The 17892-nt window shown below is 39.9% G+C and overlaps 2 protein-coding genes across 39 annotated transcripts in view; one reads left to right on the plus strand and one right to left on the minus strand.

The window, feature by feature from the left end:
- ENTREP2 (endosomal transmembrane epsin interactor 2) overlaps nt 1-16089 on the plus strand; it is a 95912-nt gene extending 79823 nt beyond the window's left edge. For 10 of the 13 annotated variants that reach the window (XM_086849115.1, XM_086849117.1, XM_086849118.1 and 7 more), the window contains 5 exons: nt 37-112; nt 1058-1642; nt 5568-5642; nt 6316-6644; nt 7029-7624. In XM_086849115.1, coding sequence (XP_086705241.1) covers nt 37-112; nt 1058-1642; nt 5568-5642; nt 6316-6644; nt 7029-7214 — 1251 coding nt within the window. In that variant the 3' untranslated portion in view covers nt 7215-7624. Of the gene's footprint in view, nt 1-36; nt 113-1057; nt 1643-5567; nt 5643-6315; nt 6645-7028; nt 7625-15974 lie in introns of those variants that run through there. The other 3 variants (XM_086849122.1, XM_086849124.1, XM_086849116.1) reach the window with 2 other exon arrangements.
- The window catches only part of APBA2 (amyloid beta precursor protein binding family A member 2), an 89543-nt gene continuing 79693 nt past the window's right edge, over nt 8043-17892 (minus strand). For 19 of the 26 annotated variants that reach the window (XM_086849111.1, XM_086849112.1, XM_086849108.1 and 16 more), the window contains 4 exons: nt 17665-17877; nt 16747-16866; nt 11453-11593; nt 8043-9968 (listed from right to left, as the gene is read on the minus strand). In XM_086849111.1, coding sequence (XP_086705237.1) covers nt 9897-9968; nt 11453-11593; nt 16747-16866; nt 17665-17877 — 546 coding nt within the window. In that variant the 3' untranslated portion in view covers nt 8043-9896. The remainder of the gene's footprint in view (nt 9969-11452; nt 11594-16746; nt 16867-17664; nt 17878-17892) is intronic. The other 7 variants (XR_015275848.1, XR_015275847.1, XR_015275845.1 and 4 more) reach the window with 1 other exon arrangement.

Consider the following 17892-nt stretch of genomic DNA (forward strand, 5'->3'; position numbering starts at 1 on the left):
GGTTAATGAGCTCTTTCATTCCAAATGTTTGTTTAGGTCACTGGTGCTGCTCAGCAAGTGTCTGAATCAAGTCTGGGGGAGAGGAACACGACTCCAGACTTCAGCACACAAGGTGATCGTGGCTTTGCATTTGTCTCCTTAAAGATGGAGTGGGAGTTTTGAGCAGACCTTCTCTTTTCTCTCTTTTCTCTCTTTTCTCTCTTTTCTCTCTTTTCTCTCTTTTCTCTCTTTTCTCTCTTTTCTCTCTTTTCTCTCTTTTCTCTCTTTTCTCTCTTTTCTCTCTTTTCTCTCTTTTCTCTCTTTTCTCTCTTTTCTCTCTTTTCTCTCTCCTCTCTCTCCTCTCTCTCCTCTCTCTCCCCTCTCTCTCCCCTCTCTCTCCCCTCTCTCTCCCCTCTCTCTCCCCTCTCTCTCCCCTCTCTCTCCCCTCTCTCTCCCCTCTCTCTCCCCTCTCTCTCCTCTCCTCTCTCCTCTCCCCTCCTCTCCCCTCCCCACCCCTGCCCCTCCTTCCCAAAGGAGTTTTCACAGTCAGAGGTTGGGGCTGGAAATGCAGAAGAGAATTTTGCTAGACAAAGCAAGCTCTCATTAAGCCCTTCAAGGTGGATCTGGTGACTTTTGTTTCTCTTCTGAGAGTCCTGCACATTCCTTGCAGCTTGTGTCTCATTGTCAGCAACCATGGGTGGCTTCCTGAACCCCACAATCCTTCTCCAAAGATTAGTTTGTTCCATGGCTTCCAGGAGCCTGAATAGGAAGCTTGCTGCCTGAAGCACAGATGTTAGGATGCAAGTAGATGAGTAGCAGTGTGGAGCCTGTTTATTTCAAGTTGAAAAGTCAGTATCAAGGACAGCACAAAAATGTTTTTGCTGAAGGACACTAGAAAGAAGTAAATTACTTCAGTGTTTTTTGCTTTGGCATTCTTCATCTGAGAGCTTTTGAATTCTTATTGAAAAAAGGACTTGCAGATTGCTAAATTTAAATCAGTCTACAGAGCATGAGGAGGGAGAAGATTGTGAGGGCAGGCAAGAAGTTTTTATTTTTCTCTGAATCTCTTGTATTGCAGTTTCTGTTGAGAGCACCTCTTTGATGGTCTCTGAGGCTGTTGATATCCCAGACCGTAGCTACTCCTCTGAAGATCTCTGCTCGCTGGAAGTTCAAGGATCTCTCCACTCTGCAGACCTTTCTCCCTACTGCATAACCCCCAAGGGGGCTGCAGACCAGAGCAGCAGTGCCCTGGATTGCCACACTCACTGCAGGTTTCACAGAACTCGCTCAGAGGGCTTCCCTGATGAGGGTGACAGTTCCCACAGCCGAGCCTCTACAGACAGGTCTCAAGGACAGGAAAAGAACTGTGCCCATGGCAGGTCCTTGGACCGTTCCTCAGGGAATTACAGCCCCTCAGAAAGAGAACTGCAGAGTTCTGCTCAAGAGAGCAGTGCCACGCCGCCTTTGAAGCAAAAGAAAACCTGCTGTGTGGACTTTAGCCAGCCTCCCGCCCCTTCCCAAACCTCTCCCTGTTTTGGGCCTGCAAATGCTTCACCATGTGCAAGTGGCCACGAGGCTGCTGTCCTGCAGCAGCACGGTACAGAACAGCCAGCCTCAAACATCGTCCGATCCAGCAGTGCCCCTGTGTCCTGTTCCTCTGAAGGTAGGTGTGGGACCACAGGGCAGCAAACGTGGAGCAAATTACTAATATTGATTTGTGCAGCAATTGGTGCTTCTGGAAGTTACATGAAGTGTTCCAAAGAGAGATGTCTCAGGTGGGAAGGCTTTAGCTCCATGCATATTTTCTAAATTTGAAAGTTTTTAAAAATGGAAATGGAATAATTGACAGAGTGAAATTAATTTGGGCTTTTCTAAATTTCACCATTCTTCTGTACTGCTCAGAAAAGCATGTGTTGAATAGCTGTTTTTACCTCTTTATTACTGTTCTGCTGAGAGGCTAAACTAAGAAGTGCAATGGCACTGGGTTTATTTAGGAAATGGGGTTTATTTAGGAAACTATTACTGGAGCTGTCACGTTTCCTGTACAGCAGGATGTGTTTCCTCAAGGTGACACTGACACTGGCAGTACTGGGGCATGTCAGAGGCAGTCACTATCACTAGTGGCAACTCGGGGTGTACAGTGCGAAGTTTTGTAGCACAGAGAAATGAACACAAGGCACATGACAAGATGATAAAGGAAAGCTTTTGGCTGTCGTGGATAAGTGTCTTTTGCTATGAATCTCCTTTTGGAAAAGTAGGGAAGAGAAGAGGAGATGTTAGCTGAACAGTGTATATTCATAAAAAATCTCCTTGTTAGTGAAAAATAAAGGGTTCATTTAGTAGAGAATAATAGCAGGAATGCAGGACAGTCTAAATCATTTGAAAGGGATCTAAGCTGTTCAGAGAGATTCACAAGGGTAACCCAGAGAAGTGGCTTGGAACTAAAGATTAAAAGTTTTTTAAGATGTCATGGGTTGTGATGTTGCAAGAGCTGTTCACCAGGCTTTCTAAGGGATCTAAAAGAAGAATTACGTGACTAGTTCAGAGCAAAAGGAGACAAAATATTGAAATGACTCTTTTCATTTAGGATGATGTTTTGGTTCTATTGCATTTCTTGCATCTTTATAAATTTCAGAGACTTCATTCTTAGCTCAAAAATTGAATCTTTTACATTTGGAAGTATAGCCTCTGCATCTGGGCCAGGAAAAGTGAATCTTTAATCTGGAAGTCTGCATTTATTTTGTGACATTTACTCTGCTAGGACATACATGCTATGAAGCTGCCATGCAGACAGTAAGTAGGACTTTTTGAATCCTTTCTACTGTGTGAAAGTCAAGAAGAACAACCCTTTCTCTTCTGGATCATGCTGTGCAACTTTCCAGAACCATGCTCCATATGCTCTTTGAGCAGCATTTGCCGTGGGCAGCCATACCCACGTGTTCCAGATGGCTCTGGACACCTGGTGGAACAGATGCTTTGCCTTCTTTCTTAACGTGTCCTAAATACATTCATCATCTCTTCTGGAAAAGTGGCATGGAGGGACACGAGCTGGACGTTTCTGAGGTGAAACTGGGCTGAGCAAAGACTGGAGTAAAGAGGCAGAGAAGGTTCTAGAGATACTGACACAGGGGAGGAGAGCAAGAGCAGTGACTCAGAGGGGCTGGGTGCTGACCTACTTTGCCATGTTTTGCTGCCTACAGGAGACGCTTCCCAATGAAATCCTTAAGGGAAGGATTGAGTTGAGTCTCTAGTTAAGCCTAACGTGCATATGTTTGGCAAACTAGTTTGCAAAATTTTACTCTGTGAAGGTTTACATTGCATCCCCTTCCTCTACTTTTTATTGAACCTGATTTGGAAATCATACATAGGTTAGAAGAAGCCCAATTCTACTAACACATTCTGGTGTTTGTAGCAGCCCTGAAGTGTATTTTTCCTAAGCTGTGACAAACAGCTGAAGCTCTTTACAGTCTTTGTGAGTTTAAAAAGGCGTTTGATCTGGATTTTTCATGACTGACTGTTGATATTCACTGCAGAATTTTCAAATATACCCATGGAATTTAATAATAGGCAAAGATAAAGGGAACCAACTGAGCTCCCTCAACCAACACGCAAGTAAAAGTGCTTTCACCTACTTTTAAAAATTCACCTACTTTTAAAAATTTTCCTGGAGTAACAGAACTGGTCAAGTGGACTTGACTTTATGCAAAACAGAGCTGTAACTACACATTGTTAATACTAATAACTGTGGATTCTGGAGAACTGGGGCTGGAGGAGCTTTAGCCATGTTCACAAAAGGGAAAATACAGTGGTCATATTGCAGCTGGGGCTTGGGTTTTTCTTAAGACACTGTGTTTCTACTATAGGAAAAAAATCCTAATTTATCTTCTCCTTCACCTCCCTGCACAAGCCAATGTGAAGAGGTTTAGAAGCACAACTTTGACATTTACTGTGTAGATTTTTTGTGAAATGGGTTTTGAATGTTACTGTGCATATGCACTGCCCATAGTTTGGAACATAAATTATTTGACATGGGGATGGTGCATATGTGCAACAGGACAGTGACACAACAGCAATGAGATCTAATGAATTACCAGTCCTTTAGGACAATGAAACACAATTCATTTACTTCAAGTACATCTTGACCTGATAGGGTCTATATGGTACAGTCAAATAATTCTCCCATTAAACCTTTAATGAAGGTGAACTTGTTTGTTTTGAAATGCCTGTCATTCCTACTGGACAAATTATAAATGAAGGTTTGTTTTGATAGGTGCCTTTATACTCACTGTATACTTCCTGAACAACATAAAAATGGTGGGTTCACATACCACTGTCAGACATAGTTCCCTCCTAAAAAAAATTACTTAGAAGTTAATAATTTGCACATTTTTTCTGCCTTGTCCCTGTAAAGCTTATCATGGCAAAGGTGGACAAAATCAACTCCTAGCACAGATGTTTATTACAATAAACTTCATTTATAATCATCTATAATAGACTATGTGGCTGTATCAGTTAAGTGCCTGAGTAATTATTGTGGTGTTTGTGTTCCAGATAATTTAGGGTCATGGCCAGTGGTGTAGTTTTGACTTGCTGCAAGTGTGTTAAACAGTTTAGAAATGGATGGGAAAACAGAACCTCTGAAGTGTCTTCTCTTAATAACCGTGCCATGATTCATGTGCTGCAGGACTTAAGCATAATAGAACAAATTAAAGACAGAATAGAAGCTGTCTCTCTTAATTTCTTACAGATTTTCTATGTTTGTAGCATTTTACATTTGTTTCCTTCATTTAATTATTCACTCTACCAGAGAGGATTATGCCAGCTTTTCATTAGAAACTGGCTCTGGAGACATGGAGGAAAACATCTCCTAAGCTACCTAGAAGTTCAAAACCATTTTCAATCTTGGAAACAGATAAACAGCTGAATGTGAGAGTTTATTCCATCTTGTCACAAATGAAAAAGACTGCAGTGGTAGTTAGTGTACAGTGTGATCATTGATCCTCATGCTGGAATCCCAGAAACTCATTAGGTGGCATCCAAAGCTGTCTGTAGATTCTTCATAACCACTTGTTATTGATTGGCTCATCACTTACCCATTAATTTAAACAGTGTACTGCTTAAATTTAAATTTACAAATTACATTTTTACTGAAAATAATAATATATTTTTAAAAAGGATGAGAAATATTGAATAAAATGTTGGTTTTGTAGAAATAAGAGGGATTAATCTTTCTTGGTTTTCCCATTTTCCAATATAAACTCTGTCCACCCAGGAAATACGGAAGAGTTCTGAGGTCTGCCTCTATAGGGAGCTTTATAGTTTCAGCACTTAGGCTTGAAATATTTAGGATTACAAAGGAAACCATAAAACATGAGCTCTATCTTTCTATTTGTATCTGTGTAACAACTCATAGGGCATTTCTGGGTGTAGTAGCTTCTCTTTATGAATGAACATCTTGAAAGCAATATTTCTTCTGAGTAGTTTCATTCTGTAAAGGAGATAATAAAAGGTTCCAGTGTATTTTACCTTGCTTTGGGCAGAGGACAGCAGGGGTTGACTATGCTCTTTCTGTCTGCCTTTGGTTAAAGGTGATAATTGTGCCTGGACTCCTGTGTGCAGGCAGTGCCATGATGCAGGATTATCTCCAGCTACAGGAGAAACAGGTGAGAATTGGTTTTCTAAAGCAGAAAATGGGTTTCTTTATTTTCTTTTAAAAATAATGAAAAGCTTTTGAGAGAAAAAAGAACTTTGAAAAATCTGGGTCAGAAAAGTCAGCTGACAGCACACATGTATGGTGTACAATGCTGATGGAACCTGCCTTGAATGAAAAGATACGCTGTGAATTAGGTCCTCTGGTTTAGATCAGCATTTTTGTGTCTTTCTCTGTGTTTCTCACTAATTTCTCTTGTGTATAGTTTCCAAGGCCTAGAAATAGGCAGAACTTTAGTCTTAAAGTTGGGGCAAAGGGCTGGCCCTAAAACTTCAAGAGTTACAGGTAACACAGAGTAGCTGGTGGGTTTCCTTATTGTTAATGTCAGCTGAAGTCCTTGAAGGTGGAGGTAACAAAAATGTCTGGTTTGTGAAGTACTTTAATTACCCACCCACTCAGTCTCAAGGCAGTCCTTGGCCATGGGAAGGTCTAATCCTGACCCTGGTTAAAATGACCCATTTTGTAGTGTTTCCCTGACTGCACGTTTTTGCTACTTTTTGAACAAAACAGACACTTTATGACAGAGTAAAAAGTTTGTGACAATTTTTGTTTTGCCTTTTTTTTTCTTTTCTCTTTTTCTTTTTTTAAACTATTACTTTAAAGATATTCTTCCCCCCCTTTTTTAGTTCCTGTCTCTGGTTGTCATATGGCTGCCTCTGCTTGCCAGCATTCTTTGAGCAGTTTCCTACCAACTGGAAAACAGAGGGATACAAGGAAAATTGATCTGCACCTAAAGCCAAAGGCTTTTCACACAGTCTCAAAAGAGCGGCCACACTCCTTAGTGGACCTTAAGGCCTATAAAGACACAAAAATTCTAGTGGCAAAATTTTTGGAACATTCAAACTGTAATCTCCCTCCAGAAGTGCGTCACGTAGTGAACAGCATACGTTCAGTCATTAAATCTGATGAGAGACACATGGAAGAAGCCATCTTCAGTGCCAATATCATAGACCAGGTAGGCCACTGATGTTCTAAAGATGTGTCCAATTTCCATAGACAAATACCTTATTTAAGTGTTTTTACAGTTTAAGTTCTTCAGACAAATCCTACAGAAGGTCTTTTATGGTAACATGGTGTTAGTAAGAAATAACTTGTATTTATTGGGCAGCAATACATTTTACACTGCAGTTCAGACAAAAAGCCTGGCTGTGCTTTTCTGGGGTGCCCAGTTCTGAGCCCTGACCAAGAGAAGCTGGAGGGGTTCTGGAGGACTGCACCTCCTTTGGAAGAGTTTCAGTGTTAAATTAAATATTATTCAGAGACTGAACCTTTTAAATGAGAACTTTCCTTACTCTGTTTTCCCCATTTTTTCCTTCCCCACTCCTGCCTTTTTCTGCAGGTAATTACGAGTTCCCAGCAGAATGTGAGCAGCTGCAGGAAGCGGCTGCAGGGAGATCTGCACCTGCAGAGCTGTGGCGCTCTGAGCTCCCCCGCCGCCCTCGTGCGCCGGTCCCGGCTCGGCCGCGGTTTGGAGCGGGAGAGGCCGCACAGTTTAATCGGAGTCTGCCGGGAGACCATCCTTTGAGACTATCCACAGGTATGTCATGCCAGCAGAGACACTTATGGAAGAAACCAGGACTGGGAGAAATACAAGTAGTGGATGACTTTAAAAGGAAAAAGTGTCTTCCTTTGGAATTCCACTTTTTTCCCCACAGCAGGATGAGAACAGCTGTTTTTCTGAATGTAAATTTCAGCCTTGATTTTTGCAAACTTTTAATTGATTTATTAATTCAGTCATAACAAATGTTTTCCCAATGAGAAATGCATTTATTTCACTGTACTTACAGAAATGCTACTGATGCTGCCCAGCATTTCTATGGAAAACCATTGCAAACCCACCAGAGACTGGCTGTACAACTTAAAAGTTGTATTTATTTAATGTACCTCAAAGTGTTTTAACTATCGTCAGTGTTTTAATAAAAAAGTATTTCTGGACTTTGCCTTTTCAACAACTGATTTGAATACAAACATAAAGGTGATTTATACACACAGAGCCGCTTCTAATCCATTCTTCCAGTGTCTTTCATTCCAGACCAACTGATCTGTCCAATTAAAACCGCTGCCCCCTCCCAGTGCTGCCCTTTTAAACTCCAGTACTGGCTGCAGTGTGCTTTATTCCTGCTTTCTTATGAATGTTCACAAGTTCAGTCCTGCACTAGTGTGAGCGACCAAGAACTGATGTTTAATCCTCTGCAGTGTGTGACCAAAAGATGCATTAGGGAAGAAGACTGAAGTTCTGAATTTCCAAAAAGCATCTTTCACAAACGATTTACCAACACCAACTGAAAGGAAATTAGAGGAATTTTTTATCTAGCAGAGCCTTCAATATATTCAAAAAGAACTGTTACTCCAATTCATAGTATTAACAATTTTATTACTAAAACACGTTATTGTGGTTCTGCTGTGTTTATGATTTATTAACATTGATCTTTAAAAAAATATCAAAAAGTAAATATTGACACTGATTTCATTACCAGCATAAACACAGGTCTGCCAGCAAAGTCTTCCAGTGCAAGCTTCATCCTGGCTCTTTCAGAGGAAATTGGAAAGGCCTTAAGCAGAAGGTTCTCATAAAGAACCTACCACAGGTTGATGTTTCGGGGTTTTAATTTTTTTTGCAGCAGTGCTTGTCAGTAGGCTTAGTTTCCATTTGAGGTTTAATCATATACTGGTTTCATTTGTGTCACTCTGAGCTGGGCAGACATCCTGTGAAAAGGTCACAAAGGAACGTAGCTGAAGATGGGTAGTTTAAGTTTTACAGATTCATCCATTTTAATGTATTTTAATTATAGCATGCTTCTGTATTGATGTGAAGTTACAGTGACATCCAGTGGCAACAAGGTATGCTAATTGAAAGCTTCTACTCTCAAGATTATAATGATACACAAATTCCTAATTCAAGAGTATTTCCTTTCTAAAAAATAATCTGTGACCTTTGCAACTGCACTTAGATGAAGAATTAAATGATCTTCTACTTGGAATTTTTTACTATGTAAAGTTACACAACAAACAAAATGAGCAAGCTTCCTTTCTTATTTCAGATTTATTTGTGATAGGTTAATTCTTTCCTAAGGTCAGTTGCATGCAACACACTACTCCTTGAAGTACAGTCATCTAAAGCTCTTTAGTTACTGCATGGTAAGGCTTCTTAAGTCACAGTGTATTTTCTTCAAGGCCTTGGCCAAAAGAAAAAAATTAGACAAAGTTACACCAATTAACATTTATCTCATAAAGAATACAACTTTACTACTAGGTTTTTTTATCTACACACATTCTAATACTGCTGATGGTGCTAGGTTATTTGTCAAAACAATTTACATTCAGAACACATTGCCTTAGGAATAAGAATGCTTTATAAAAGACAGAAACAGGTAAGCATGGCTTTCCCATTTTTAGTTAATATGAACAAAAAGGTAATATGCAAAAATTAAAGAAAAAAAAAACCCAGCCCAACACATACATTACACAACCTGTGCAATAAGTTATCCATGAAATAACTCTGTTAAATCATAAAAATCACAAGCATTAAAAATAAATATGTATCTAAATAAATATTTTGATTTTAATCTTGTGGCAATTATTCTTTATTTAGCATATGAAACACTTGTTACATGTTTATGTTCACACCTTGCCAAACAGGTTACACTTGTCATAACAATACCAAGTACTACAGTGGTTTTCTTTACAGTAGAATCTAGAAGTTTGAACTGCACACATTCCTTTCCACTGAAATACCATCGATTCAGCACCAGTTTTAAAATTATGCAAAGTCATCAGTATTGGACCACTTTATGGGACTGGGATTTTTTTTTAACTTGAGGCAGCCAGAACTTTCTCTAATTGCTTCTCTTTGCCATTTCCTGCAGTCTCATTCATCAAATATTCACATTCACTGTGTTATCAAACAAGACAGACATACATCACTCCACATAAAGGTTACAAATAAATATGTGTTAAGTTCTATGAGAAAAGAGTTTAGAAGATGTTCAAAATACTTAAATGTTTACAAAGATTTTTGTCAGTGATTATTGTCCTTGACCATCCTTCTCAACACTTTTTGTCAAAGAAATAGAAATGAAGGAGAGAAAAGGCAGAGACACCTGTCTGTTCCTTGTTCTGGAGTCCTCAGGTCAGCTTCCAGGCCTTTCATTCATACAAAATACAAAATTCTCTTCAGCTGTGACAGCTTCAGCTTGGATGGAAGATGTTAGATGTACAGAGGGGTCTCTTGACCTGTTAGAAGCCTGAACATGGCAGCTGGCATAGTCTTCATGTGAATCTGTCAATTGATTACACAGACATTAATAGAGCTGGTACTAGTTTAAAATAATCCAGAAAGCCCCATCTGTCTCTCCCTGTGTCAAAGTGCATTTTTTTGTCCTGGCTTCTATAGATCAGTTACTACATTTTCTAGTTCAAAGTTCTCTGGTTTTAAGATGTTGGTTTGCTGTCTTTGCTTTTTTCTGTGTGGTTTAGAGTTTTTTGTTTGGTTTTGTTTTGGTTTTTAATTATTTATTAATGACAATTACGTGATGTGACATCATATAGTATCCAAATCCACCTAAACACTTTCTGTTGATATACCCTATTCCAATTACAGTAAAATTTACATATGTTAAATAAGAAGTAGCACAAACCTCTCTGAAAATTCATTCTGCTGTTCTGGTATTAACAGAACTTAGATTTGTATTCTGTCTTCCTTCTCTCTGGGCCTGGCATTTCATATTTTCACCTAATTACAGCGTGATCCTCTGATCACAAAACTTGGACTTTGCCACCTGATGTTTAAATGCATATCAAGAGTTTGGTGGAACAGTTTCTCTCGTGGCTAATGGACTTAAATTCCTTCCTCAAGGAGTCCTGGGAATCCAGTCCCCAGTGCCAGAGGGATTTTACAGTAACAGAGTCCAAGGCTCAGGTAATCAGGGCTCCACCAGAACTGCTCTTACAGTACCTATTGGACAACACAAGAGGAAGGAAGGGAAACTTTACTGACTGGTAATACAGACCCTCACCACCTGCCGCGGTATCTTCACGCCATAAAGAAAAGTTCCCTGCTGTATTCCTGTGTTAGGTGAGAGGTTACACAGCAAAGAGCATAAAGGCATGGAGGGGCTGTTGGAATCTACAGCTTTGCTCCTGACAAAGTGCATGTACTCTGTCATGATTTGTCAAGTATCATTTTCCAGAAGGAAATCAGGTGTCTTTTGATTTTTGTCAGAGGAAGTGGGACAGTAGTGGGACATCTGGCCAGGGTTCTATATTAGACTACCATTAAATTCAGGAGGGATTTTGTAAAACTGGACAATCTTGCTTATTCATTACTGATCTCTCTAGAAGTATTGGAGAGAGATGTCTTAACTTATTCACAAGGTAAGTTGGAAATTAAATTATTAAAACGTATATCAATTTGCATCTCTCAGACATAGTAATTCATTTCTGTGGCAGATGCTGTGGTGATAAGCCAAGAGACATTTTCACAGCCAACACACCTGAGTGATTTCTTCCTTTAATCACTTGATTTAAATCAGACAGTAGGTTAAAGGGTAAAGAATTATTCCAGGAACTCTTAAAAATTAATGGAAAAGTGCACTGAATGTGCATCATTAGTTGTTAAAATAATATTTCTGTTACTTGTTTCGTATTAATGCCAAACTCAATTTACTGAATTGGTGGTTTTAATGCTGTGTTGAGACTCTTTTCAGCTGAAACATACATTTTTTCAACTATTTTGCTTCCTTTCTAAACACTTTGTTTCCTTACCTCTCCCACTGAATTGGACAATGCTTGTACTATCTTCTCATGAGCAGTAGCCACAACGCTCTGCCCGTTGATCTCGATAATCCGGTGTCCCACTCTTACCCCTCCCCTCTCTGCTATTCCACCTCGCATCAAGCTGCAAATCTGCCAAGAGAAAGCAATGTTTAGTGAACTTTAGAAATATCACAGTGCAGCACTTACTGGGGTTTAAAGCATAATAATGAGTGGTGACACTGGATGGATTCCAGAAGATGCTTGTCGAAAATATTAATCAGTGAGTTTTTAAATGTTGCTTTAGTGGTTTGTTAGAGGGAATTTTTTCTGAGATTTCTGCCTATTATAATTTTCATTTTCAGTCTCTGACTGGGAACATATAAATACCTTTCACAGTGATACAGGTAGTAGCCACACAACTGGAGATGGGGGAAGGAGTTTAATCCACTGTTGGGACACAACTTCCTGTGCCCCTGCAGAGGAGGAGAGGGCTCTGCTCTCCAGGGTCACAGCTTCCCTCCACGTTGTTCAGTGCTGCTGGCCACAAGGAGCTCAGGATGAAGAAGGCAAAATAGGCCACTCTTCTTTAACTGGCAGCTGAAGTTCCAGTAAAGAACTAGCCACAAGCTTTGAATGTTATGACCCCTACAACAGGGTAATAATTCTACAAGAAGAGCTACATGCAGCAGACACAGTCCCAGCAGTCACTGCTACCTGAAGTGTTCTGAGGTTGCAACTGTAGAGCCCAGGCAAAAAGAGAAATCTCAATCCTGTGTGGCATTGAGAATGTTTCCTCCTTAGCAACAGTATCCGTGCTGCAAGGGGATCCTCCCTGGCAGACTAGTCTGCATTAAATAGAAATTGCTGGTAAATTTTTTCAAAAGACTAAGCCCATGAATCACACAAGGCAGATAATGTATAGCTGAATCTCTGGAACTAAGCAGACTTCAGCAGTGTTGGGATTTACCTTTTGTTTACTAAGAAAAACCAATTCTTGGAGGAAAAGAAAAGAGTGCTGGAGCATCAGCTAATGCTTGTTTCTGCAGTTACTGTCAGTGGTTAGAATGATGCGCCAGGAATCATCATTTGCTGCAATCTGGTCATTTGCTCAGAGCTAAATACAAATATGATAAGATGTGGCTAGTGTCCCAGTGAGTTTGTGATCTAATTCAGAAGCACAGTGTGTGGGGAGATGGCCAGTCTGGAACGCCTTGAAGGTAAAACGTTGTCTCTGGTTGACTGGAATCTTTCCCTGTATGGCATTAGCAGCTTGCTTTAAACTCCTCTCCACAAATAACAGTGCTATTAAAACAAGAAATCCCTTCTCATTTGAAGTTCAGACTGCTTGATATGAGGAGTCAGAATATATTGTTAGTCTTTGTTTATAAAAAGCCTTTCTCAGCCATCAGAAAAAACCCCAAAACAACACATTCCTCCTGCAGTGAGGAATCTCCCACCATGCTCTCTCCAGTGGTTGAATGTTACCTCCTGTGGTCCTTAAAGTATTTCTGATGGGCTTCAATGGAAAGAAGCACTACCTCTTCACAGAATTGAAATTCAGTCATGTACAATATATTGTTTTGCAGTTAGTCTACCTTCTAATGACACAGCTCACAAGATAAACTGTACTACACAGATCTCTTTTACAGAAAGCTTCTCAGTTCAACTCACTGTTAGAATAAATTTGCTCCTTGTTGTTGGGGTGCAGTAATAAGAACAGACAAAAAGCAGTGTGTACCAAAAGAAACTCTGTAAATACATGTTTTGTGGTGTAAAGGAAAGTAGAGAGACAGTAGAGCTGAAATAACAGCTTTTGTAGCAAATGGAAATGTGATCCCTCACCCCACCAGCATAAAAAAAAGATAATGGCTTGCAAATCTATCCAGAGCCCTTCTCACTGTGTGGCTCTCAAACCACTTTTAGCACTTCTAATACCATCAGTGAGTTTCTTTATTCTAACAGCCCCAGACATAAAAAGTGGTCTCTTCATTCAGGAATCCTCTCCAGGGAAGGCAGGCAGCTTCCTTTTGTGAGCATTAAGTGTTTTAATGAGGTAGAAAGAGAAGTAGACACAGAGGCTGAGTGGCTTGCCCAGGCTCCCAGATTCTGCTAAACCAGAGACAGAACACACAGAGAAAAAAGTATTCTGCATTTACAGCACACATTTAGTGACTCCTGTATTTGCAAGGGCTGATTCGAAACAGATTTAAGTGTTTTGTCTGCAGCCAGTGGAGCTATAACAGCTGAAGCTGGTGAGTTTAAACTGAGCAGTATTTCTAAGTAAATATGATTTTATTCACCCAGGACTCTTTAACCTGTTGTATTTGTTGAACATGGCAACAGCTATAATATTATTAGATAAAGCAAGACAGATCTGCTTCTTGTAAGCAAGAGTCCATTCTATTGACTCTGTAAACTGAAGGGAAAAAAAGGAAGAAAAAAAAAAAGGTGTAAACACACAGGTTCAATCCACTCAGCTGTGACAGGTTTGCAATGCCTCAGACAAGCTGCAGCACATCAGATGTGAAACTTCAGTAGCTTCACAATCAGTTTTATTGCAACTGTCCATAGGGTAGCAAAGCATTAAGGATAAAATAGTGCCAGACAAACTTTATTTTGTGTAAATGCCTTAATCATAACCTATTAAAACCAGATTTGTCCTCATCTCACTTTTATATTACACTGTTGAAACCCTGCAAATTTTTTGCCAGTTTAAATGACAGTAAACAAAGGCATGGAAGAAAAAATAAAATGTTCTGTAAAGTTTTAGTGTATTTTTAGATAGCTTGTGCTAGGCTAGGGACAGGGTAGATAGAGGTCTCAGAGAAAGTGAGATCTAGACTGAGAAGTAGTGTTTTATCAGCAGTAAAAATATAACTGATAATATACAGGTTTTTAATAATCCAGAAAAAATAATTTGATACACAAGGACAAAATCTAGAAAACAATCATGTGATACAAAAGGACCACTTGTGTTTAAATAACATCATTTAAAAAGAACTCTAGTATAATGACTTTCAGAAGGTGGCTGATTGGCCATCTAATGCTCACCTCCCCATTGCACAACATTCATACTTATTTCTGTTAAGTCTCATACATGTCACATTACAACATCCTTTTTTGTCAGCTGCAGCAGGGCAGAGCCTGTGCAGGCAAACCCAGCTCAGAAGGTGCCTCTGTGTGGCCAGAAGCTATTCTGTTTATGGGCTATTCCCGCTATAATAGCTGTGCATCCTGCACAGATGAGATAGGCAGGGTGAGGAGGAACCACTGCAAAGCTGCAATCAGAGGATGCACAGAAATAAGTCCCAGCTGCATGGGAGGTAATGAGGTAATGGGCTACAGAAAGAGACATTTCATTATATCTGTTCTGACAAGCCATTTATTTCTTTGCTGTGCTAATGCTGAGCCAACAAAGAATAACAGTATTACTTCTGGATCCTATCATAATTTGTAACAATTGCTGGCAATTATAAAACTACTTTTAAAGAGTACAGTGTCAAACTACCAGAGAGATAAATTTTGCAGTCATGTTTTCAAATGTTGAGCAAGCTTTTCAGAGGAAAGGATTTCACAGGCCCAGAGGTTTGTATCCATAGCAGCCTAACAAAAGATGTTAATCTCATCTTTTTGTTCACTGGCTTTCATATTCAAACAGACTTTTCAGAAATGAAATGCACTGCCAGGCTTTTTTTTATATGAAAAGGATTTTTTTGCTGAATTTGGTGAACTTTATATTTGATGTCATCTGAATGTTGTTCATTTGACTGGAAGAAATGATGATCTGCCAGTGTGACAAATGGCCAGTAGATGGAAGGAGCACACTGTGACCAAAAACAAGCAGAGCCTGGAGAATTTCCTGAGAACTGAGGCTCCAGTCATGAAGGAGATGATTAGCAGGGACCAGATGAATAGATTGTCACAGACTCCCTGTCCATGTGAGGGCATGGGATGCTCCTAATCCTCAGCCTGATTCTTTTCCCCAGGCTTGATCCCACCCCCACCAAAGCTGTGAATGGGCTCATGAAAACTTGATAATCACACCACAGTGATGTTTACTGGTCCTTAAATGTATTCTCTTCTTTTGGTCATAGCACCAGTGGAACATACAAGATTTACAAAGGTGAGCAATTAGGAAAGAGCTCAGTGCCTCAAACAGGGCACCCTCTGTGAGATGGGGTGAAACCAGATCCTGGGGTAGAAATCACTTTAGAGTGCATCCATTGGGCCAGGGCATGCAGCAGTGTCCTTTATATGTGACCTGAGGTAGGAACATTTTAAACTTGGGTGGAGTAGTAACTGAGAGATGGCCAGGAGAGCTGCAAACCCACTCCTGAGCCTTCTGTTTGCCCAAGTACAGGAAGGCCTATGAGCCACATCCTACAGTTACCTGCTACTCTTCCAACTCTTCAAAGGGTGCCCAACAGAGATCTGGCAACTTCAATCGATGCATTTCAGAACAGGGGACAGAGCCCACAGCCTTTGTGGTGTAGTTTTCTGTGTGAGTAGCCTGATTATTTTTTTTTCCTAGACTGGAGGAAGAGGAAATGGTGATGGTCCTGCACTACAGCCAGTCTCTAATGCTAGTGTCAGCCCCCAGAAAGGCCAGTGACTACCTGAGCTAGTTGTGTGGGGAGTTTGCTTTGGAAAGGTGTCAGAGAACGGCTTGGGAAGGAGGAACGGCAAGAGGAGGACCCTGAGCTGCCTGGGGTAAGTGTTCCCTGCCACATTTGCTCTCCTCTTTGCTGCTGTTACTACAGGGAAACTGCAGCACACAGAGAAGGGGTACCTGAGCCACAGCCTAGTACTTTGTAATGAGAGGTTTAATTTTAAGAAGAGGAGGTCACAATTTTATTCCTTTGCCTACTACCATGTGGTTAACATATATTATATGTTATTATATTATTATTATGCATATATTATGCACAGCAGAAGGAAAATTAAAAGTCTTAGTGAGTGTGTAATGAAATTTTAAAAAGAGAAACAGAATCAGACCTAAGATTAAAGTGCTATAATTGTAAAAACCTTTTTCAGCATAACTTTTCCTTGCAACTCTGGCACTAATGACAGTTTTACATGATCAGTCTATTGCACCAAATAATCTGGGCTACAAATCTTGTTGCTGTATTATGTAGGAAAATCCCTCAAGAATTTCTCCCAGAGTCATCCATTTGCATTATATTATTTAGAGGCTATAAGGTTTTAATAAACAGTAGAAAAAGTGAGGGTCATGCAAGATTCTTTCAGTATTTCCATATGTTTTTTGAAAAACCCCAAAACAATCAATGAACACAGAAACTTACAATTCCATTCTGTACACTGAAGCCCAGCTGGTATTTTAAGTCTGGCCGTTTTATGAGGACAGTAGTAACAGGAGGACAGCTGACAATGTTCAGTTTGACTTGTGTCTGATTCTTGAGTCCCTGTAAGATATTCCAAAAGTCAGTATTTCTGAAATTAATCTTACTGTGCCCTCATCTGTGATTTCTTAATTATGAGAGTGTTCAGCAGATAATCTGAGAAAGAGCAGTTAGAGTCAACAGAAATTAGTTGTTAACTTAGGGTACCATTTCTCTTATTTATTTCCCAAGATATTTGGCTCAACAAAACATTAAAATTTTACTTTTAATTGCTACAGAAATTTAAATAAATCTTTCAATAAAAACCAAAACTGACTACTGCTTGCCCTTTTCCAGCATCTGGCTAATTAATATCCTGCTTCTGCTGCTGTTGGTAAATCTGCACAGACATCAGATTTAGTCTCTGTGACTAAAGATAATGCATTCTGAGATTCCATTGTGTCTTCAGATTCTTCATCTGCTCACTTGGTCTGCCCTGCAGTCTACCAGCCTCCCTCCATTTTATCTGCATGGAGTTCAAAAAAGCATAGAAGATTTTAATCCTCATATTTTATTCTGGAGGCTGTGAGGAAGCTTGAAACTTTGAAGACAGCTGAATAACTTCATTTAGGCAACTTTTACAGACCTGCCCTCATTTGTTATAGCCCAGTAACAAAACTGCAGTCATGTTCTCCAGCCCTAAATTTCTGTGCATTATCAGTCCTGAATCTCCAATTCTGCTTTTTGTTAATGACAGATTACTGGGGGTTTTTGCAGTGATATGAAAAATTGTATCTGCTGGAAATCTACAGGATCACTTGTCAGAGGATTACACCTCTGTTGGCTTACAAACTACAGCATAGAGTTGTAAGTTGGGGGTACCTTTATGATCCCTTGGCATGTTGCAAGAGGTAGACCAACTAAACTGGTACCATTAATGGACATAATTTGATCTCCAATGCTCAGTTTTCCTGAACGTGCAGCAGGACCTCCATTCATCATGTTGGCCAGGATAACGGTGGGTAGAATGGATCCCCATCCAGATTCCACAATCACTACCCCAAGAATTTCTCCCTTCTGTTTTTCTAGCTGGAGCTGCAATTAAAAAGG

Source organism: Cyanistes caeruleus, chromosome 13 (genome assembly GCF_971803275.1).
Source record: "Cyanistes caeruleus chromosome 13, bCyaCae1.hap1.1, whole genome shotgun sequence".
Lineage (NCBI taxonomy): Eukaryota > Metazoa > Chordata > Aves > Passeriformes > Paridae > Cyanistes > Cyanistes caeruleus.